Source organism: Zootoca vivipara, chromosome 2 (assembly GCF_965207765.1).
Source record: "Zootoca vivipara chromosome 2, rZooViv2.hap1.1, whole genome shotgun sequence".
NCBI lineage: Eukaryota > Metazoa > Chordata > Lepidosauria > Squamata > Lacertidae > Zootoca > Zootoca vivipara.
Window position 1 is genome coordinate 8,619,876 of NC_142584.1, and position 22,908 is coordinate 8,642,783.

The following is a 22,908-nucleotide window of genomic DNA, read 5'->3' on the forward strand; positions in this document are numbered from 1 at the left end:
TTCAGGATTCTTTCTCATCCGCTTCCAGGGGAAAGCGCTCTGCACATGATCGGAAGAGCGATTATTATTATTATTATTTATTATTATACAGGGCTGAGCCATTGTGTTGAACTCAGCTACAGAAGTACAGGCGCAAAGATCGAGGGGCTTTGCGTCCATGCTGGCTTGCAATCCCCAAACCAGACCCTCGCCCACACACCCCGGACCCCCCACCACCCAGGCAGCGCGTCATCTCCAGACAAGCGGGCAAAGCCACGCCCCCTCCTCTGCCCGGGCTCGGCCGCTTCAGCGTCTGCATGCCTCTTTGGGAGGAGCAAGGACACCAATCGGGAGAGGAGTTGCGATCTCTCAGCCAATGGGCGAACCCGGAGGCCGGCTAGGGTAGCCGAGGGCAGAAGCGCTGTGGCTCCTCGATGACCGCGCAGAGGCATCGTGAAGAAGAGTGTAGCCGGAGTTGCTGGTCGGTTTCCACCCTCTCCCAATCGGTGCATCTGGGGAGCAAAAAAAGGTAACGTCGAGCAATTTCCTGCATGCTCCAAGGTTTCCCACGCCGCGCTCTCCTTGATAAATATGAGGCTGGTTGGCCCATCTCGGCATCCTAATTCATCGCGGTCCCCCGCCCCCCTTAACCTTGTAGCTCCCGGTCGGAGATGCTCAGAGGTGTAGCAAACCCTCTTGCGGCACCCTGTTCCTCTTCGTGCCCCCCCATACCCCTTTCGTATTTCCAGTCCCCGTAGTCTTCCCAATCGGCTCCTATCACTCCCCTCTTATCTCCTGTAATCCCTCTGGAGGAGCCTAGCTCAGCGTCGGGGAGCGCCGTCTGCCAGGCATGCAGGTGGTCTCAGGTTCTATCCCCAGCATCTCCAGGGCAGGGAATGCCGCCCACCTTTCCTAAAGCGAAAAAAAATACCCCGGAGAGCCGCTGCGGGTCAGAGTCGACAGTGGTGAGCTGGGTGGATCAAGGGTGCAAGGCAGCTTCCTCTGCTTGTGTGCCTGTTGCAAGGCTGCCTGCAAACTATATACACTTACATGGAGTAAGTCAAGGGTGCAGACTTCTGAGGAGGCAGGCATGCCTTCAGCTGCACTGTAGCTCTCCCTCCCCCTTTTCCATTCTCATCTCCCTCCCTCCCAGAAACCTGCTTTTTTTGGGGGGGGGGGCCGTGAGAATCAAAACTAGTTCTGTCTCTGCAACCCTTGTTCCTTCTTCACAGTTGCTTCTGGTCCTAGCAACAGGGATGGTAGGCAGAAAACAATGTATGTTAGTCCCTTTAATTCTAGAGAGCTGTTTTTTTCTAGATCCTGGGATTGCTAAGAGATCCCTTTTGATCACAGCTACTTGCCACACCTGTGGTGTGTAGCACAAGCTCCCTGAGTGAGCCTATCCACTGCCAATAGCTTCTTTATTCCTTGCACTGGCCCTGTAAAACTATAAAATGGGGTTGAATGTGCTGCTTTGGGGCAGCTGATCCTTGGCCCTGTGATATGCAAGGACAGGGTGTGTCTGGTTCCACTGACCCCTGGCAGCTGTTGGGGAGCAACCTTTGCTGTGTGCTCATTGGCTTTCCACGGTGAATGCAAGGAACTTGGCTTACTTATCTACCTTTCAACCCATAAAAGAACTTATCTAAGTCATGCATAAGAAGTTAGATGAAAACTAATTTAAGATTATAACGGTGATGCAATGAAAGCATAAAGCAATGTTGAATGCACAATGCAGCAAGTCCTTTTACACATTGGAAGAGCCAAAGGCAACTTGATTTTGCCTTCCTAGTCCCAGTGTGGATGTGCTAGAATGCTGAACTGGACACCTGCGTGGGTTTAATATTGGTTGTATACCAGTTTGCCACACATAACGTACACAGCAGTCTACTGTGGGGCTGCTGTCCCAGGACCCGCTTGTCTTCAGTGGTTGAGCCTCTGGTTTGCAAGCAGAAGGTCTCCGGTTCAACCTCTGGCATCTCCAGGTAGGACTAGGAATGTCTTCCACCTGAAATCTCAGGAACACAGCAGCGGTGAAGGATAAATCCCAACAAGCTCTATTTGCTTTCAAAATGTTATCCATGCAATTGCTGAGTGCATAAATAGAGCCGGGCCTGGTCACTTCAATGCTGGGAGACTTGTTGGAGCTAGTCTTTGTTGACTGGCCACTAACATGAGCTGTGTCCTGTTGCCGGTAGGTTGACATGGGCTAGGTGCATAGCTGCCAAGTTTTCCCTTTTCTCGCGAGGAAGCCTATTCAGCATAAGGGAAAATCCCTTAAAAAAAGGGATAACTTGGCAGCTATGGCTAGGTGTATGGAGATAAGCTCTAAAGTCAATTCAAGTTGTGCATTGAATCTGTCCAGACAACTGACTGAACTGCTACTGTACCTCTTCTGGTTTTATGATTTGTGGTTTGAAAGCAGCTTCAACCACGTGTGTGTGCGCGCGCGCATGCATAGACCTCAGCTGGGTTATCCTTTGCCAAATACCATGGAAATGGGGGTGAGCAGGTTAAGCAAAACTATTCTAGTCCATTACTGGCCTGAGGTACTCATGGACCCACGTGAAGAGCTGGGCAGGATTTTGGAAGACACCCATAAGTTCACCTTCCAAGTGCCTCGCTAGATGAATTTAATTCGTTCCACGGGTCTTTTCTTATAACGAAAAATTCGTCTAGCGAATCCCATAGGAATGCATTGAATTTTGTTGAATTTTCTTTGGCCCATAGGAACGCATTAATTGAATTTCAATGCATTCCTATGGGAAACCACGATTCGGTAGACGAATTTTTCGTAAAATGAATTCGTCTAGCGAGGCAACCTCCACTAGAAAAAACCTTTCGTTAAGCGAGGAACCACTGTATCTTGCTGAGGTTTGTAGGTATGAATTTGTACAAGAAAGAGAGCTGCCTCTGCAGTTCAGGCACCCACATGGGGAATGTTAGCTTGAAGGTCCTTGGGCTAGTCTGGGGATCCTGTGGCTCTTCAGATGTTGTGGGTTCCAACTCCCATCAATCTCATTCAACATGCTTATAGGTTAGAGACAATGGCAGTTGTAGTCCAGCAATATCTAGAACTGGGCAGGAGTGAGGTCTGCTTGAGGTTTCCCATGGGCATCTGGGTGGCCACAGTGAAAACAGGGTGCCGGACAAGATGACCCAGCAAGGGCTCTTTTTAGGTCTTTAAATAAAGTATGTTTAGGATTGCAGCCTTCATCTGGACTGACGGTCCTGCAGCCACAAACATGGAATCCAGTTTTTACTCTGTTCTTAACCGTGGATGCATTGAAAGAATGGAGAAAGAGAAAACTACCGTATCTGTCCTTTTATCCTCCTGATGGCGATTCTGAAAGGTGGTAGAGATATGAAAGAGTGATTAGTCTGCATAAAGTGTCCTTTTAGCATGCAGAAGAGGGGGCTCCTCTCCATCCTCTGTCGCTTGGGCCTGGCTTTCCGTAGGGCTGAGAGATGTCCCTTCTGTTGCTATGGAAACCTCTCCCTGTGATGTGTTTTGGCAAACCACTGGCTCTCCGTAGAATTTCACTAGCTGGGGGCTGGGGAGGAGAAGCAGTTTGGGGGTGTGGATAGAACCTAAATTGTTACTAAACATTCACACTCTCCTCCCCACCCCCAACAGGATGTTTGGGTCTGAACAGATGTTTCTCCCTTTCAGTTAGTGATGGTTTTGAGGAGAAGACAAGGGTAAAGTGTGTGTGTGAGAGAGAGAGAGAGAGAGAGAAAGTGTGTCAGATAATCTCCCCATTTCACTGTCATATAACCGATTGTGTTCCCACTAAATACATTACTGGGCCTTCTGCCAACAACACAGTACTGACCATGGGGGGAAATGGCCACTTGGCTTGAATCTTGCATTGTCCACCTAGCAACTAACCTATAGGTCACCTTGGACAGAAGGGGAGAATAAATTCAGGCCACATCTGCACCAGACATTTAAAGCACTATTAGGGTAAAAAGGTAAAGGACCCCGGGACGGTTAAGTCCAGTCAAAGGCAACTATGGGGTTGCGACGCTCATCTCGCTTTTCAGGCTGAGGGAGCAGGCGCTTGTCCACAGACAGCTTTCCTGGTCATGTGGCCGGCATAACTAAACCATTTCTGGCGCAATGACGAAAACCAGAGCGCATGGAAACCCTGTCGTAGCGATACCTATTTATCTACTTGCACTGGTGTGCTTTCGAGCTGCTGGGTTGGCAGAAGCCTGGGACAGAGCAACAGGAGCTCATCCCGTTGCACTGTTACACCACTTGAACAATCATAGTTTTCCCCAAAGCATTCTGGGAAGTGTAGTCCGTTAAGGGTGCGGAGAGTCGTGAAGAGGCCCTCATTTCCCGAAGTTCCCTGGGAAGAGGGATTAAGCCACTCTGAGAATTGCAGCTCCAAGAAGCGGACTGGGGGTCTTCTAACAACTCTTGCCAGCCTTAACAAACTACCGTTCCCAGGATTCTTTGGAGGAAGCCATAAAGCGATATAACAGTGCTTTAAATGTCTGGTGGGGAAGAGGCCTCAGGTTTCAGACAGGTGAGCCTGGGTCATGAAGACCTGTGGACCTGTCTGCAGGCAGAGACAAATTATTTCATGAGGCGTTTCCCCCCATAATAATAATAATAACAACAACAATAACAATAATAAATAAATAAATAAATCCCTTACTCATATTGGCTCAGTTCCCTTCTAACTAGGGCACATTTCTTATTTGATGCCATTGTAAGGTGATTGCCATTATTATTATTTATTAAATTTGTATACTGCCCTATGCCTGCAGGTCCCTGGATGGTTCACAAGATAAAAATCGCAATATAAAAACGTAAATTACGTGATTATTATTATTTTTTTATATTGTTTGTATTATACTGGAACAATACTGCCCTGGAAACTGTTGGGTTTTAGACCTATATGTCAGGGCATGGCCATAGCCAGGATTTATTTTTGGGGGGAGAGGCTTTATGTGGGGGGAGCAGAACCAAGTTAGCTGCAACGCAGTTGGTCAGTTAAGTATTTTTATTTATTTACTTGATGGGGGGGAGCAGCTGCCCCCCTGCCCTCCCGCCTACGCTCATGTGCCAGGGTATAAAATAAATTTGGGAGTCTGACCCATTTTTTTCACCCAGGGAACATGAAGGGAACATTTTGCCCAGCACTTGTAACAAATCCCCCACCCTTTTCATTGTTTTGTCTTCCCCCTCCTGCATTCCATTTTTAATGAGAGCAGCAGGAGTAAAAGAAGAATCTGTCATATTTTGTCTCTTGTGGCTGCTTTCCTTAGTTCTTCTCAGTCACCCCTTGCAAGCCTGCTACAAAAGGGGTTAATTGGGTTGTTGTTTTTAATTTTGATTATATATTTTGTGGTTTTACATTTTTATTTTGTTCTGTGAACCTCTGGGTATGGGGCGGTATATAAATTTAATAAACAAAATAATAATAATAATTAAAATACAGTACTCCCTCAACTATACGTGGCCCAAAACAAACTAGGACAGCTGTGGTGGCTGGTGGGAGTTGTAGTCCAAAATATCTGGAGGCCCCAGTTTGGCAAAAGCCTCCCTGGAATCTAGCCTCCACCCCTAATATTTATCCCCCAGGGTACAAGAGTTTTCCATGGTGCCATCTGCCTTTTCTTGCCTCGAGGGCCGCCGCCGCTTCTCCCAACTCTTTGGGCAATTAGTTCGTTAAGTCCTCTGGGGCCGAGGGATTAATTAGCAGTCACTTTGAACTGATTAATAAAAGATGGAGCTGGGTTTGTAACAGCAATTCATTAAGACAAGAACCCTTGGTGCATCCTGCAGTCCTCCTGGAGTGGAGGGGGGAGCGTGGCTAAAAGGAAAGAGGAAAAGAACGAGGTGCATGTTGCATAGTGGTTAGAGTGTTGCACAAGGACCCGGGAGACCAGGGTTCAAATCCCCACTCAACCATGAAGCTCTCTGGATGACCTTGGGCATGTCACTGCCTCTCAGCCTAACCTACCTCACAGGCTTGTCGTGGGGATTAAATAAGGAGGGGGTGGAGAGAGAAGCACGTCTGCTACTTTGAGCTCCTTGGAGAACAGAGGTGGCTATCAATGTAGGAAATTAAAATAAACCAATAGACGTTCTCTCCTACAGTGGTACCTCGGTTTATGAACACAATTGGTTCCGTAAGTCTGTTCATAAACTGAAGCGTTCATAAACTGAAGCGAACTTTCCCATTGAAAGTAATGGAAAGTGGATTATTCCGTTCCAGATGGGTCTGCGGTGTTCGTAAACTGAAAATTCGTAAACTGAGGTGTTCATAAACCGAGGTTCCACTGTATTAGGAACATACCGTAGATGCAGCCAAAGCAATAGTCCATCTAGTTCAGTATTGTTTACACTGACGGGCAGCAGCCACGGTTCGGAATTAGACAGGCATCAGGCACGCTTTGTGACTGATGTCGGTCCAGTTGCGACCACATGGAGATCTGGATGCCAAGTTGGCGGCTGGGGAAAGCAAGATGTCACTTAGAGAAGGATCTGAAATATTTCCCTTGAAGCCTGAATCAGTTTTATTCTGGATTGCTTTATGTGATTTAATGTGCTGTAAACTGCTTTGAGATTTTTTTCTTTAAAATATAAAATGGTATAGGAATTATTATTATTATTATTATTATTATTATTATTATTATTATTATTATTATTATTATTCCCGGAGGGGGTGTAACAGATCTAGACAACCCATTGTGGTGACTGAAGCCCAGGTTTAAGGTGCCATTTGGCAATTAGATAATATATCTGAATTTCTAACACTGCCAGCAGCTCTCTCTAGGATTTTCAGATTACATTCTCTCCCTGCCATACCTGAAGATACCAGGGATTGAACCTGGGACCCTCTGCACACCTGTTCTACAGCATTTCTAAAGCTAAGCTGGTGTGGACCTGACCTTTCCCTTAGATAGGGAGGCCTCTGAGAGCACCGTGTTACAGCAAAATCCAATAAATAAATACAGCCGATGTGGTTTCTGTGAGGATCTGAGCTGCTAGACCCAAGTTATCTATTAACTCCTTGGCTGTCACTGGGAGCAGAGCGGCCATATCTCTAGGCAAGGCCCCTCACTCTTATTCTTCTGTCTCCCCTTCCCTCCACTACAGGCCACATGAAGCACTCTGCTCTTCCCGTCCTCCACCCCTGACGCCGGCCGCAGGTGGCCATGGGGTTCCTTGGCTCCAAGAGCTCCTTGTTGGCGTTCCACCTGGGCCTCATCGCTGGCTTTGTCAGCACCTTCTACCTCATGGGCAACCTGACATGGGAAGGGCCCCCACACCTTGGCACCCAGCTGCCGCGTGGCTACAAGGACCCAGAGTGGATTGTCGATAGATCAGCTCTCTTCAGCGTGGCACACCCGCACCTGGAAGGTAAGGGCTGGAGGGGAGAGGGAGGCAAGTGTTATAAGAAAAATACTGCTCCCTTTCCCTTATAGGGTATCTAAGAGCCCGTATAGAATCCTTAAGTAGGTTCCCTATCGGTAGGAGAAAATAACAGAGGCCAACCAGAGAATGTTGAGAACCAAAGCAGCTAGTAAGCCTGATCTGTTGCAACAGGGTCCCCCGCACAGCGAGGGAGGAGAGGAACCCAGAATATGGGTGTGCAAGCTCTTATGTAGACTTTTGAAACTGGCTCCTCTGTAGCTCATGACCACCTCCCAAAACATCATACATACATCACAGAAAGAGGTGGTCCCCAGCAGAAATTTGAGTGTGTTGCTTCTCTCCTGTCTGCCAGGATACATGATAATGCCTTATCTCAGGGGTGACCAACTCCCAAGAGACTGCAGTCTACTCAGAGTTAAAAACTGGCAGTGAACTACCCCCTTTTGGGGGGTTCAGGTCAAAAAGTTGTTGGGCTTTTTTTTAGGGAGGAGCAAAGCCCCATTTTTGGGAGGTGCAGGGCAAAAATGTTGAGCTTTTTTGGGGGGAGCCAAAGTTGATGTGCTGCTTTGGAGGGAACCAGTGATCTACCAGTTATCTACCGCAGACGTCCAGTGATCTTACCAGTAAACAGGCACAAGCCATTTGGCTAAAGCATTTGTCTCACATGCTTACTACAGATCTGGCCAAAAGGGCATCCTGCATTCTTCTTTGGCAACATCCTTCCTACCATAAAGATCCAAAGTGCCTTTGATGTAGATCTGCTATCTTTCACAGGTTCCTGTGTGTTTTACTGCTTTACAATTTCCTGCCTCTGCTCCTGTTCACATGCTTTGTAGTGTTGATAAGGGAGATATTGGAAGGGGGTAGGATTTCAGGATAGCTTTGTTAATTATTCACTGTACTAGGATCTTATTGGAGCGTTTGAATTTCAGGTTGCCACCTTGATTATAATAAAAATAGCCTGGAGGGAGAGGAGGGAGATTCATTCTTTTTTCTCTCTCTCTCAGGGCTTCTTGCTGGTCAAAAGCTCTCTTCCTTTTCTTTCTTTCCATGTGGTTCTGCCACACCTCCCAGCTACGTTTCCAAATCTTAATTCCAAATCAGCACTTTCCAAATCTTGATTCCAATCTTTTTCATAATTATCTAAACCAAATAATACTCTTAATACCTTATCAATACGATAAATCTTTTATACTTATCTGAGAATATAAATATGTTCTAATTAAATCTTAAACATACATTAACATAATATCACTTAACTAAATCTTAATACATATGTTATAAAATAATAGTACACTTATCTAACTCTCTTCTACAACCTCCTTTTACTTCCAAATCCTTTGCTAAATACTGCAAATCTTACAATTCTTTTCTAAATAAACTTTAAATTTCTTCCAATCTTCTTCCACCGATTCTTCCCTCTGGTCCCGGAGTCTCCCAGTCAGCTCAGACAGTTCCATAAATTCTATCAGCTTCATCTGCCAGTCATCCACCGTTGGTATATCTTCAGTTTTCCAATTCCTTGCTAATACAATTCTAGCTGCTGTTGTGGCATACAGAAAAAATGTAATATCTTTCTTGGGTAATTCCTCTCTAATTATCCCAAGTCAAAAAGCTTCTGGTTTCTTAACGAACGTGTTTTTTCAACACTTTCTTCAATTCATTATAAATCTTATCCCAAAAGCTCTTTACTTGGGGAAATGTCCACCACAGGCAGTGAGGTCCATCTCCAAGGGCCTCCTCCCCGTGATCACTGATTTCGGGTGTCCCCGTTCATCCCCACTCTCCCCTTCAGAACAGAATACAAACTATGCGATAAACCAATAAAACAGTAGAAACTTAATTTTTTTTTTAAAAAAAACAATTTACAATTATACTAAAATTAAACTAATCCCCAGCCCCAACAGAGAAAAAACAAAACAAAAAAACCAAAATTTAAAAAGCCACAGATTAAAAACTATTTAAAAGCATTTAAAAGCACTTTCAACATTTGCCCCAACCCCAGAGTTTGTTCCAGTGAGTCTGGGCTCTTCAGGACTCACAGCAGGACAATGTCCCTCTGGTCTAAAGCAGAGCAGGGCGAGTCTGGGCCCCCACCCCGTAGGCCAGGTGGAAAAATGCCTTGCAGGGAGCGGCCTTCAGCGCTCACAACAGGGCAATGTCCCTCCAGTCTCCCAGGAGCCTCTGAAGCACAGCAGGTGAGTCTGGGCCCCACTCCCTGGGCCAGGTGGAAAGGGCCTTGCAGGGGAGCGGCCAAACAAACAGATAAACAGGGAAAGGTTTCTCTATTGTCTCCACTTTCAATTAACGATTTTGTGTTGGTATATGAAGCCCTGATGTTTTGTGAGAGGTAAGTCTAGAAATACTTCAATAAATAAACCAAATGTGTAATACAAGCCTTATAACCGGAAGCGTCTATGCTAACTCTGTGGCCGCCTCTTTCTCAGGTGAGGAGAGCAGTGTGGCTGATGAGCTGTATGACAAGGTGCGGATCCTGTGCTGGGTGATGACAGGCCCCAGTAACTTGGAGACGAAGGCTCGCCATGTCAAGGCCACCTGGTCGCGCCACTGCAACGTGGTCCTCTTCATGAGCTCTGTGCAGGATGACAACTTCCCTACTGTCGGGCTGGGAACCAAGGAAGGCCGGGACCAGCTCTACTGGAAAACCATCCGGGCTTTCCAGTACGTGCATCAGCACCACTTGGAGCAGGCGGACTGGTTCCTCAAGGCTGACGACGACACCTTTGTGGTGGTGGACAACCTCCGGTGGCTGCTCTCCAACTACACCGCCGACAGGCCCATCTACTTTGGCAAGCGCTTCCGGCCCTTTGCCAAGCAAGGCTACATGAGCGGGGGAGCTGGCTATGTCCTCAGCAAAGAGGCCCTGCGGCGCTTTGTGGCTGGCTTTGAATCCAAGGTGTGCAGCCACACGACCTCGGTAGAGGACCTTGCCCTGGGCCAGTGCATGGAGAAGATGGGCGTGGAGGCTGGGGACTCGCGGGACACAGAGGGGAGAGAGACCTTCCATCCTTTCGTGCCGGAATCTCACCTGACGGAGAAGTTCTCGAAAAGCTTCTGGTACTGGAACTACTGCTATTACCCCATTGTGGAGGTAGGTGACTGTATCCCATTTGGGGAAGGGGCAGGGAAGTGGCTCCCCGGGGTTTCGGAAAGGAGAGATGCTGGGGACTTAACCTGGGTCCAAGCCCTGTGCTCTGGCACGGAGTTCTGGGGCAGCGTTTCAGGAAGGAAACCATCTTTCATAGCCCTGTCTCACAGTGCTGAACTGTCAGGAACTGGAGTCAAGGAGTAGGTCAGCAATCAAAGAAAAACACAGTGCTGTGTTGGCTAGGACTGATGAGAGTTGAAGTTAGACCTCCAAGCAGGCAGCAGCTGCCTCTCAACTTTAGTTAGTGTGCTTGGATGAGAGTTTATGTACCTGAAAACAGCCTGAGCTCCTATTCATGTTTGCTCTGAGGTTAAGTCCTGTCCAACTTGGTTTTACTGCCGGGTCCCAGGTGGCGCTGTGGGTTAAACCACAGAGTCTAGGGCTTGCTGATCAGAAGGTCGGCGGTTCGAATCCTTGCAACGGGGTGAGCTCCCGTTGCTTGGTCCCAGCTCCTGCCCACCTAGCAGTTCGAAAGCACATCAAAGTGCAAGTAGATAAATAGGGACCGCTCCGGTGGGAAGGTAAACGGTGTTTCCGTGCGCTGCTCTGATTCGCCAGAAGCAGCTTCGTTATGCTGGCCACATGACCCGGAAGCTGTCTGCAGACAAACGCCGGCTCCCTCGGCCTATAGAGGGAGGTGAGCGCCGCAACCCCAGAGTCGGACACGACTGGACCTGATGGTCAGGAGCCCCTTTACCTTTACCCTTTAAGTGTGTGTATGGCAATAGGCCAAAGTGACTTATAATCAAGGCTCAACCTGCTCCTTCACAAATTGCAGCTGTCGGAGATTATGTTGAAGAGCTGATAACGTTTTAATAGGGCAATATTTGCTTCCCTCACCTTTGTTGTTGTTGTTTAGTCGTTTAGTCGTGTCCGACTCTTCGTGACCCCATGGACCATAGCACGCCAGGCACTCCTGTCTTGCACTGCCTCCCGCAGTTTGGTCAAACTCATGTTTGTAGCTTCGAGAACACTGTCCAACCACCTTGTCCCTCACCTACTCCTGGTATTTATTTAACCAGAACAACAAACATTCTCTTTACTACATCAGTGCAGGACATGCATTCAATCCTGGTTCCTGTTGTTGTTGGGGCGCGGCAGCTCCCGGAAGGCAGCTGGCCTTACATTTCCCAAATCAGAAATCTCCTCCAATAAATCCTGTGCATGCCATAGCTAGGAGAAGCACCTTCAACAATAGGCACAGGGGTGAGACGTTGCCCTTTGGTTAGGGAGAGTGTCTTTGCCTTTCATTGGTGAAAGATTCCGGAGGTACGATCCCAGATTCGTGTGGTTTTTCTAATGGAGGCACGAGGTCTGTGTGCTCCAGTCATTCCCAAAGCATTTCCCTCCAGCTGTCGGTGGATGTGTGGATTTTACCGAGTGAGTGATGCTCACTTCTTCAGGAAACCTGGTTTCATTCCTTTCCTAACATATTCCTAGCAAATCATAGAATCATAGAATCATAGAACCGTAGAGTTGGAAGAGACCACAAGGGCCATCCAGTCCAACCCCCTGCCGAGCAGGAAACACCATCAAAGCATTCTTGACATATGGCTGTCAAGCCTCTGCTTAACACGCGGACACGGAGCAATGGATTCAAACTACAAGAAAGAAGATTCCACCTAAACATTAGAAAGAACTTCCTGACAGTAAGAGCTGTTTGGCAGTGGAATTTGCTACCATGGAGTGTGGTGGAGTCTCCTTCTTTGGAGGTCTTTAAGCAGAGGCTTGACAGCCATATGTCAAGAATGCTTTGATGGTGTTTCCTGCTCGGCAGGGGGTTGGACTGGATGGCCCTTGTGGTCTCTTCCAACTCTACGGTTCTATGATTCTATGTGTTTTTCCACCCTGAGCTTCCAGCAATTGGAAGTTTCTCTGTGATGGAGGCAATTTGTGGCACCCCTGTGGATAAGGTGATAAGAGTTAATATCATTAGGCACTTTGCCCTGCTTTATGCAGGAGGATGTAGCAAGGGAAAGGAGCAAAGAGGGTCTCCCCACCCCACTTTTGGTTTTCCTTTTTTTTAATCTGAGTGGTCTATATGAGGGGAGGCTCACAGGTACTTAGTCAGAAAAGGGGAATGTTCGGAATACGGAAGGTAAAGTTGCCCGAAATATGAGTGGCCTGAGAACTGAGAAGACCAAGGGGATTAAGTAATTAGGTTAACTTGTGTTTAGCTGTGAGATGCATGAAAGAGAGCCAACAGAATTGCTCTGCTTCAGGGAGACTTTTTTTTTTTGCCTAGTGTGAGTCTGGTGACAAGACGTTCTAGCGAGATCTTGCAGAGATTTGCAATCATTCGGTATTTCAAAAAGATCCCGAAAGATTTCAGGAAGATCTTGCAAGATCTCGCTGGAAACCAGCACTGCTTCTCCACCAGGGGTGGTGGGGTAGGCAAGCTGCCCTTAGAGATGCTGCCCTCGGGCTTCCGCTACCTGAGACGGCTGCCTCAGCCCACCTCCTGGGCAGACCGGCCCCAATACCAGGGGTAAGGAACTGGATCTGACCAGTGGGCAGGGTCCTTATCTCCATGGCTCAGTGTGGGCCAAGTTTTACAGGTGGGTGTGGCCACCCACCTGCCGGTCACCTGACGCCGTTCTGTTTTCCTAGCCTGTCTTTCACCATCTTCCATTTTTCATAGCCCAAGCTGAAGGGGCATGAAGTGAAACTAAGCAGACCTAGTAGGACTGGCCAATAGCTGAATGGGAGAACATCTGGAACCTTGAGCTCCATCATGGAAGAAAGTCGGGAGGACATAAATGTCACCCAGATATTGGTGGACTGCAACTCCCATCATCCCCAGACAGCATGGTCAGTGGTCAAGGAAGATGAGAGTTGCAGTCCAACAGCATCTGGAGGGCCACAGCTTCCCCAATCCTGATTTAATAAATGATTTTTTTTTAAAATCTCTGAGTCCATTGCCAAACACACCCAGATTCTTTGGAGAGCTGCTGTCCGGTGCAGAATATTTTCTGCAAAATGAGCAAACATGTACATAGTCATTTGAATAATTTGTTCAGCTTGCTAAATGTTGCAGAATCACAATTATTCCTTCCTTCTTTATGATGCAAAGTGCACACCCAGCCCTGTTCTCATTGAATCGTGCAGCTGGCATGCCCGGGGGTTGTGGATGATGGACTCAAATTTCCATTACCCCTGACGGTTGACCATGTTGGCTAAGGCTGATGGGAGCTGGAGCCCCACAGAATCTAGAGGGCCTCAGCTTCTCCATTCCTGGCTTAGAGGATGCCTGGCATTTCTGATAAGCATGCATTTCTCCATGTGGGGTTCTTATAAAGAAGGATTGGCACTGAGCTTTGCGTTGTCTGACCCTTTTAGGAGGCCATTTACCAGTTCCACAGCCCTTCCCCCCCAGCCTCATGTTTTCCGAAGCTTATTATGCCCCTTTTCCCTAATCCAACTAAGGCTTTAGTCAGTAATGGGATGAAGGTTTCCTGTGACATACATAGATGGTAGGAGTGGACAGCAAAACAAAAGGCTATGCCTGCTGAGGTGGATGTAAGGCAGGGGTCCCCAAACTAAGGCCCGGGGGCTGGATGCGGCCCAATCGCCTTCTAAATCCAGCCCGCGGATGGTCCAGGAATCAGCATGTTTTTACATGAGTAGAATGTGTCCTTTTTATTTAAAATGCATCTCTGGGTTATTTGTGGGGCATAGGAATTTGTTCATATTTTTTTTCAAAATATAGTCCGGCCCCCCACAAGGTCTGAGGGACAGTAGACCAGCCCCCTGCTGAAAAAGTTTGCTGACCCCTGATGTAAGGGAAAGAGGAAGGAGCAGGCCATTGGAACGCTAGACCTGTCTCAGCAGAAGGACTCGTGTCACCCCGTGTCCTCGACTACCCCTGACCTGCAAACAAGCCTGTGTGCTCGACCAACACGTGTCCTGATTCAGCACAGGGGGATTAACCCTTAGCCCATTGGGGAATCGGACCTCATAAAACAAAACCGCAGCTTAGAATCAAGGATGCATAGTTTGATCGCAAAATCGGATTCTTGATCAATGTGCAGTTTGTTCCAGGTTTTGCAGGGAGGATGAATTGGGCAAACAGCAATTGGATTGGCAGCTGTGGCTGTGTCACAAACCTCAGATTGAGAGCATCCTCAGATCTGTCTGCAGCTTCTTTCTCTGTGGTTGTCACTTTTGCTTCTTGTCGCATATGGAAAAAAAGGGATGCGGGTAGCACTGTGGTCTAAACCATTGAGCCTCTTGGGCTTGCCGATCAGAAGGTTGGCGGTTTGAATCCCCGCCAACCTAGCAGTTTGAAAGCATGCCAGTGCAAGTAGATAAATAGGTACCACCGTGGTGGGAAGGTAAACGGTGTTTTCGTGCGTTCTGGCTTCCATCAGAGTGTTCTGTTGCACCAGAAGCGGTTTAGTCCTGCTGGCCACATGACCCGGAAAGCTGTCAGTGGACAAATGCCGGCTACCTCAGCCTGAAAGCAAATGAGCGCCGGAACCCCATAGTCACCTTTGACTGGACTTAACCATCCAGGGGTCCTTTACCTTTGCCTTTATGGGAAAAGGACAGTTGTTCAGCTAGCGAAGCAACATTGAAGTGGATGGTTGTCCTCGCATGCTGCGTGGTCCACAGTTAACCCTGGTTTTCCTTTGCTCCTCCTAGGGTCCCCAGTGCTGCTCTGACTTGGCTGTCTCCTTTCACTATGTGAGCTCAGAATTGATGTACACATTGGAATACCTGTGCTACCACCTTCGCGCTTACGGCTACAGGTATCGCTACCACCCGCCTTTGCCCGAGAATGCTGCTCATCTCCAGCCCCGCCCTCGGGGGGAAGCTCCGGAGAGGACCAATAGTACTACACTGCAGACCGAGAAGGAGGTGTAGGGGGGCGGATGCTTGGCACGTGACCCTTGAGCAGAGCAGCCCAGCCCAGCCCTCCTTGGACAAGACCAGTGCCTCTGTTCTGGGGTCATCTGCACAGGAAAAAGCAACAAGAGCTGGGCAGGCCACAAGCTGAGAGATTTCTTTTAATCCCTAAAGGTGTGTGTGCACGCACACTTGCCAGACAAGGGGTCTTGCACATGGCAGAGGAGCCATTCTTATTTGTGTGCCGAGAAGCAAATATCTGGCCTACTATGGCACCGCTTGGCCTATCCTATGCTCGCTCGTTTTCCTACTGCAAACTGGAGAGGCCCAAGCCTTCCATGTGCTGTGAAGCGGTTTCATGCTTAGTGAGTGCTCTTGATGCACTGGAGTGGGGAGACTGGTCCCTGTGTGGTGGGCAAGAAGAGGGGATAGAGGGGCTCTTATGGGTCCCGGAAGGGAGAGCCGAACTCACAAGGGGTGGGGTGGGTGCCTGCTGCCGCCAGCACAAGAATGAGGCACAGCTGCATGGCCGTAGACTGAGCAAGGAGGAGCGCCACAGAGTGGGGCTTGTGTTTTACCGCTGGAGAAAGAATAGTAAGGGTCCTGGCTGGTCAGTGGCTGGTGCCATTGTGGTAAGAGGGACCCAACACTACTTTGCAAGCTGTGTTTGGGGTCTCGCAGTTGATATGATAGGATGAAGGGCTTGTATCTCCTGTGCCTGCAATTCCCCCCCCCATTATTAGCTTTCTTGATACCAGAGCCTAATAATTAGGCCATCTGCCTTTAACATCAACACGTTCCAAGTCGGGGTTCTTCACCTTGGGTCCCCAGATGTGGTTGGACCACCAGTCCCATCAGTCCCAGCCAACATAGCCTTGTTGTTTAAGGGAAAGAGAAGGAGAGAATAGGAAGAACAGAGAGCTGGCAGGTAAGCAATGAAAAAAGGTAGGGGAATGGTTTTGTTTTTTTTTAAGTGGCATTTTGTGGCTTAAGGTAGGTCCCAAAACTGGAAAGGCTAAAGCCCTGTGACCCTGCAGTTGTTTCTCAACTGCAGCTCCCATCATCCTTGACCATTGGCCCTGCTGGCTGGGGCAGATGGGAGTTGTAGTTCCGCAACATCTGGAAGGCAACAGTTTCACCACTCCTTGTATAAGACACCCTAACTGTGCATGGTCCTCAATATTCACATGAATAAAGATGCTGCTGTGTAATGGCCATCTCGCAGTCAAAAAGTGATGTTTTGTGCCAGAACCAATAGGTTTGGGGCAGGGCTGGGCCTGCCCATAAGTTTGGACCGAGGCAGTTGTATCAGTTGGAGAAATCTTGGCAGGACCGTCCCCTGCTGCCACTGCCGGAGAAGCAAGGAGAACTGGCTGCAGCTTCCGGCAAGATATCGTAGAGCTCACGAGATATCACCGCTGCTTCTCCTATGGGGGGGGGCGGGATGCACCTGCCCCCTTCCACTCACTGGAGAAGCAAGAAGTAGCCTCAGCTTCTGAGTTCTGGTGAGATCTTGATCTTGCCAGAAGCTGCAGCCGTGTAACCTCGGCAAACGAGATTTTGGTGGAGGGACAGCAGCCGTGAGGTGGGCGGCACCTTCCCATTTGGCCTCTGTGTGGGTTGGTGGGTGAAACAGGACAGGACAGCCCTGGTTTGCAGGCAGAAGAACAAGCAAAAGGCAGGCAGTGTGAGAAAGCCTGAAAGCGTTATTGTTCCTTGCTGTGTCACTGGATTTGAACGATCTTGTGTTTTTTGCCTGGTGGGTTAGTCGCTTAATCATTTGATGGTCCCAAGTGCCCCCTGGTGGCTATTACATGCCATTTTATAGTTACAGTAAGACTTTTTACCGAACCAATCTAATTTGTTGAAGATGTAGGCCAGTCGTGTCCAAACATTTTTCAAAGGGGGCCAGATTTGATGAAGTGAAGGGCTGTGAGGGCAGACCAAAGTTATCCTTTTTTTAGGGTTGAAGTTGCTGAGGTTTTTTTTTAGGATTTTATCCCAGGAAATAAACTCACACAGGAGCCGGATTAAACCAACTGGCGGGCCAGATTAGGCTCCCCAAACGAACTTTTGAATTGTTCAGAGCTCTTTGCCAGATGGAATGGAAAGGCAGATGCATTTTCAGCTTATAAGGAGAGGAAAGATAGGCCCAATTTAACAACTGAAAGTACAACCTTTGTTTTGATCAAGAGTTAAAGCCAAAGCCCTTGTATAGTCCACAACGATCTGCCCCCATGAAACAACATAGTTGGGTGAAAGAAACAGCTAAGCATCCTTTTTGTGGTCTGTTGCAAAAGCTTAGAGTAGAGGTAGCCCCTGCAGATGTTGTTGGACCTTATCTCGGATCATCCCCAGCCAGCATGGCCACTGGTCAAGGATAATGGGACTTTCAACATCTGGAAGACAGCACATTGGGGATTTGATGGTCACTGAATCCTGAACCTTAAGCGGTGAGCAGCTGCCAAGACACACTGTTCTCACTTGCTGATAAGAGTTTTGCTGGCTTGTATGTTGACTATCTGACTGTCCTCCTTCCAGACGTTTTGTTTTGCTTGCTTTTTTTGTCCAGAAGAGGGCAGCAAAGATGGGGAACATGGCAGGAGACCAGTTCCATGGTGGAAAGACTGAAGGAGTTGGTCGTGGTTTAATCTGGGAATAGAATGATTAAGAGTTACAGCCATCTTCACATATTTGAAGGGCTGTTGCATGGAGTCTGTCAATGGCATGAATGATTCTGTTGCTCCAGAGGCTATTGCCCAAACCATCGGGTTGATATTACAAGGACTTAGGCTAAAAAGTACCGGTAGGTCTTTCCCAACAGTTTGAGCTGTTTTATTGGTAGAACAAGTTGGTGGACTCGCCTTCATTTGGGATCTCCCCCCCCCCCTTTCCCTTTTGTCATTTCATAATACAGTGGAACCTCAGTTTATGAACACCTCGGTTTACAAATTTTTGGTTTACGAACGCCGTGGACCCATCTGGAACGGATTAATTCACTTTCCATTACTTTCAATGGGAAAGTTTGCTTCAGTTTATGAACGCTTCAGTTTAAGTACTCCGCGGAACCGTCTGGAACGGATTAATCCACTTTCCATTACTTTTAATGGGAAAGTTCGCTTCAGTTTATGAACAGACTTCCGGAACCAATTGTGTTCATAAACCGAGGTACCACTGTACTGTTGGGTTCCATCTAGAGAAAAGTAAGTTGAAGCATATGGCAGTGTTTCAGATAGTCCTCTTGATTGTCTTTTTAAAAAGAAATTAGAAGGAGCTGCCCATTACCTATTCATACTGCTGGTGCACATTGACTGATGAGTTCTCCAGTATCACAGTCAAAGGCCCTTAAGATGCTTTTAAAGCAGAGGTGCTAGGGACCTGAAATGTGCTTTCTCTGGACTGCCCATTTATTTATCCTGTTGCCTTCCATGGTACCCTTTGCCATTCACTTCAGTTGAGGGATTGTTCCACTATCATATACTTCTCCATGTGCCTGCACAGCTGTTACTGCCATTGAAGTGAATGGTGACTTATTTATACGCAGTTGTGTAACATAGTGTCCTAAACTGAAATGTTCTGTTATTCCATAAATTATAATGATACTTTTTAGAAGAAAAACTTGGCGATAACTGGTAACTGGCAGAATGCTTCCTGTTGCCAATTTCATTGTCCCCCACCCCACCCGGTAAACGAATGTTTAGATATTTATTGAAAATGATTTTGTTAAAAACTTTGAATCTGGGGGAGGTAGGTAGTTTTCACATAAACAAGAGACATGTTTGAAGTTTTTCATTTGGTTGACAAATAAACTAAGTTGCAAGGGACAGTTAATTCTGTGATTCTGCTGATCTCTGAAGGAAATTGCTTAGCCCAAGGTTGAAGATTGTGAGAATGTATTGTTTGAAAACCACAAAGGTTTAAAAAAAATTCTTTCAGAAAACTTGCACCATCACTTGGAAGCCTTACACCATTGCTCAGTATTGCTCAGTGTAGACTAATGATGGGGAGTCTGTGGCCTTCTGCCTATTTTAGTCTCAAACTCCCATCAGTCCTCGCCAGCATGACCAATGGTCAGAGATGAGTGTTATAGTCTCTTGCGGGGCTGGGCACAGGTTGCCCACCTCCCAGAGTATATAAAATACTTGGCTACCTCAGTATAAGGCAGCTTTTTATGTACATATGTGCCCTCTTGAAGGAAAAGCCCACCTTTACCTGGTTATCTTGAAATATTGTGGCCTTTGATGTTACCGGTTTTATTGTAAGTTGCTTTGATCTTAGGCAAAGGAAAAGTTGTGTATTGGGCTCATGCATAGCTACTTGCCTGGTTGGTTGTAACAAGTAAAAAATCATTTCTGGATGACAACGCAGAATACCTTTAGAAAAGTTGGCTTGGTGTTTTTGGTTGCACTTTAAGATAAGAATGCTTTCTAACATAGTTTTGTGGGGCTCTAGAGTCTCCCCCCCTTACCTGTCCCCTGACCATGAGGTTGCAGGGCAGGTTATAAAGGTTTATTTTTTTTAAATACAATCTTGGAATGAATTAAAACAAATTGGTGAACAAAATGTGGCTGTCAACCTTGGGGATTTACAACTCAAAACTTGCAAGCCTGCTAGGGTTGTAGTCAACCTAGTAGCTCTCTGTGTGAAGGGATCTACTTCTGCTTGCACAACAGGACTCCCCTCCTCCTGTGCACCCCATAAATCTCTTCTGGGGGTTTCAGCCAACCATCTGGGGCAGATTTGGTGATGGCAGAGGAGACAACGGAGTGGTGGCAGTGGGGAGAAAGACCAATTGCACAAAAGGAAATGGTTCCACTCATGCAGTTACTTATTTGTATACTCTGCCCCAATGAATATTTGCTGCCCTGGTCTCCTTCAGGAAGAAGGGTGGAAAATTAGCCGAGTTAATAATGTACTGCACTGCTGTCCTATAAATCTGCTAGGAAGTAAGCCCCTTTTTAGTTCAATAGACCTAAGGAAGCAGGTATATTAGGATTGCAGCCTTAAATGAAGTTAGGGCACAATCCATTCAAAGTAAAGGACTTGTATGTAAAGGACTTGTACATAGCTGCCAAGTTTTCCCTTTTCTCGCGAGGAAGCCTATTCAGCATAAGGGAAAATCCCTTAAAAAAAGGGATAACTTGGCAGCTATGGAAGGAGATTTTGTGTATGAGCTTAAATAGCTCTCACTGAAATCAACAGAAGTTAAAAGTGCTTCAATGGGGCTTCTGCTTAAATCTTTAAATGTAGAGAAATGACTATTACCATTGACAGAGTGAAGGAAAGCTGCCGCCAATGTTACTGTGCTCTCACCTCTTTGTAAGGTAAGAATAATTATCTTGATTAAGAACACAAAGACTAAAATTCCCCCATCCCCTTTAAAGAAATTCTGGTCTTTTCTTCTTTTCTTGGAAATCCTTCCCCAGGGAAGATAAACATTGTTTAATAAAGATTACCTCTTAGGGTGAAAATTAATACACATGGAGCAACTTCAACAAAGATGTCTTTATTTGGAATAGGAAAAGCCTTCTACCTTGAGTGCAAGGGTGGGAGGAGCAGAAATAAAAGAAAGTAACTGGTATTGATGGTGATGGGGGTGATCAGGATAGAATATAGGGTGTGTGATGTTGTGGGCCTGGCTGTGTTTTAGCCATTTTACATTCCTTAGTTTTTAAAGGAGAACAGCAACCTGCTCTTCTTTTTACCTTGCACTTCAGAAACTCTCTCTCTCTCTCCCCTTGCTCTTGAATTACTAACTCAAAGCAGACAAATCTAAGCAGAAGAGGTGGTGGGAGAGAGAATGCAAAAGTGGGACCAACTTTACAAAAAGGTTGTACCTGCCGTGTCAGTCCCAGAAATATAAAATAGGTAAGAAGCTATCCTTTATTAGGCCAACAGGGCTCTGTGTGTAACTCAAAAGTGTACTTATGCTTACAATCAGCCAAAGCTGGCTAACAAAAGATAGTTTCATCTGCTTAAAAAAAAGGAATTGGTAAACTTCAGACGGGGAGCGTTCTGCCGTCAGCCAAGTCTCACTTATGGAAGGGAGTTGGAGAAGCAATGTGTTAGCATAACCTAAGTCAACCTGGTGTCTGAGAGCCAGGTTGTTGAAGGCAGTCTTAAGCACCATTTGTTTCTGTGGGAAGGGGTGGTAGTCCCCAAACTTACGCCTCATTTCTTTTGTGGCTGGCGGTGAGATCATACTGACAAATGTTTCCTTAGTGTGAGGTAGCTTAAAAACCAGGGACGTTTGAGAGATGACCCTATTGCTTCCTTCATTTTGTAAAGAGAGAGTAGAGAGTTTAGATGAGTCTTGGTAGAATTCAGAACGGTGGATAGTAAGAAAAACAACAAAATCAGATCAATGTACTTTCCAACGAAGGTTTTTTTTTTATAATCAATTGATGTTAAAAAATACAGACTTGTTTTACAATAATAATAGCACCATTTTTTAGTATTATACACAGTAATCTTGCTTGTGATACACACCCAGGGATGGGTGGGGGAAAAAGAATTGGCTACAACCTGTATTTTGGGGCATCAGCACCTTGGAGGGGAGGACCCTTCATGCATGCTAGTTAGCTTCCAAGAAAGGTCTTACAGGAAGACAATAAATAAATAATACCATTATTTGTTGTTCCTTTTTTTTCCTTTTTCTCCTTTGCTTGCGTTCGTGGTCTGCCCAAGTGATGGTTGCCTCGGAAACTGACAGAGTCCAAAATGTAAGCGTGGGGAACGGATGGAAGTTTTTGGGAAGGGAAGGAGGTTTGGTTCAACTCTTCAGTGCAGAAAGTCCTACAAGGTGATTTGGGAAGCACTTGGGTTCCTTGGGTTGGTTTTGTATGGTAATGGACTGGTTTTTTAAAAAAATATTAATTTTCGAAACTTTTTTTTCCTTTACAAGAAGCACACTGGGCCAATGTCAACACCAAATTCTTGATCAGCTCCACCAATGTCCATAGGTGCAATGTCAATGATGGGCAGGCGCGAGGTCTTCTGAGAACGGTATTCAATGATTGTCTTCCCCCATTTACCAGTGTGTTTCTGGAATGGAAGGAAAAAGCCCACAAAAGAATGCATTATTTTAAGTGCCACAAGATCCCCAGCTGGGGTGGCTGGCTGGAACAAATCAAAGTTCTGGAAAGCAGGGCAGGATTAACCATGGTACTAAACATACTAAAGCACAAGAGATTTTACTATTCTGCTGTTTTCTGGGAAATCTTAAGATCTGCATTCTGTCCTGCTCAGGTTGCTATGCAACTTTGGAGCCTAGTACTAACAACCCACGGGAGGCGGGTGGCGCTGTGGGTTAAACCACAGAGCCTAGGGCTTGCCAATCAGAAGGTTGGCAGTTTAAATCCCCGTGACAGGGTGAGTTCCCATTGCTGGGTCCCAGCTCCTGCCAACCTAGCAGTTCGAAAGCACGTCAAAGTGCAAGTAAATAAATAGGTACTGCTCTGGCGGGAAGGTAAATGGTGTTTCCGTGTGCTGCTCTGGTTCGCCAGAAGCAGCT

General features: G+C 46.8%; 2 protein-coding genes across 4 annotated transcripts in view; one reads left to right on the forward strand and one right to left on the reverse strand.

Moving 5' to 3' along the window:
* The first annotated feature begins 306 nt into the window (after positions 1-306).
* On the forward strand, positions 307-22,025 carry LOC118079220 (glycoprotein-N-acetylgalactosamine 3-beta-galactosyltransferase 1-A-like). 2 transcript variants are annotated; one of them, XM_035103256.3, is made up of 4 exons: positions 307-508; positions 7,100-7,363; positions 9,826-10,490; positions 15,192-22,025. In XM_035103256.3, the coding sequence occupies exons 2-4, from the start codon at positions 7,159-7,161 to the stop codon at positions 15,411-15,413; spliced, it is 1,092 nt and encodes a 363-aa protein (XP_034959147.3). In that variant the 5' UTR covers positions 307-508; positions 7,100-7,158; the 3' UTR covers positions 15,414-22,025. The 2 variants fall into 2 exon arrangements, with proteins under 2 accessions (XP_034959147.3, XP_034959138.3); XM_035103247.3 differs by lacking the exon at positions 307-508 and having other exon boundaries at positions 6,997-7,363.
* Positions 18,363-22,908, reverse strand: part of COL2A1 (collagen type II alpha 1 chain) — an 87,465-nt gene continuing 82,919 nt past the window's right edge. For both annotated transcript variants that reach the window (XM_035103232.3, XM_035103225.3), the window contains one exon: positions 18,363-22,439. In XM_035103232.3, the coding sequence (XP_034959123.1) occupies positions 22,293-22,439 (147 nt within the window). In that variant the 3' untranslated portion in view covers positions 18,363-22,292. The remainder of the gene's footprint in view (positions 22,440-22,908) is intronic.

Bases quoted from the DNA above. Each gene is read 5' to 3' on its own strand.
- LOC118079220 (XM_035103256.3), top strand. From the start codon at position 7,159: ATGGGGTTCCTTGGCTCCAAGAGCTCCTTGTTGGCGTTCCACCTGGGC. The intron at 7,364-9,825 runs GTAAGGGCTGGA...CCTCTTTCTCAG, and splicing joins GGCACACCCGCACCTGGAAG to GTGAGGAGAGCAGTGTGGCT. The intron at 10,491-15,191 runs GTAGGTGACTGT...TGCTCCTCCTAG, and splicing joins GCTATTACCCCATTGTGGAG to GGTCCCCAGTGCTGCTCTGA.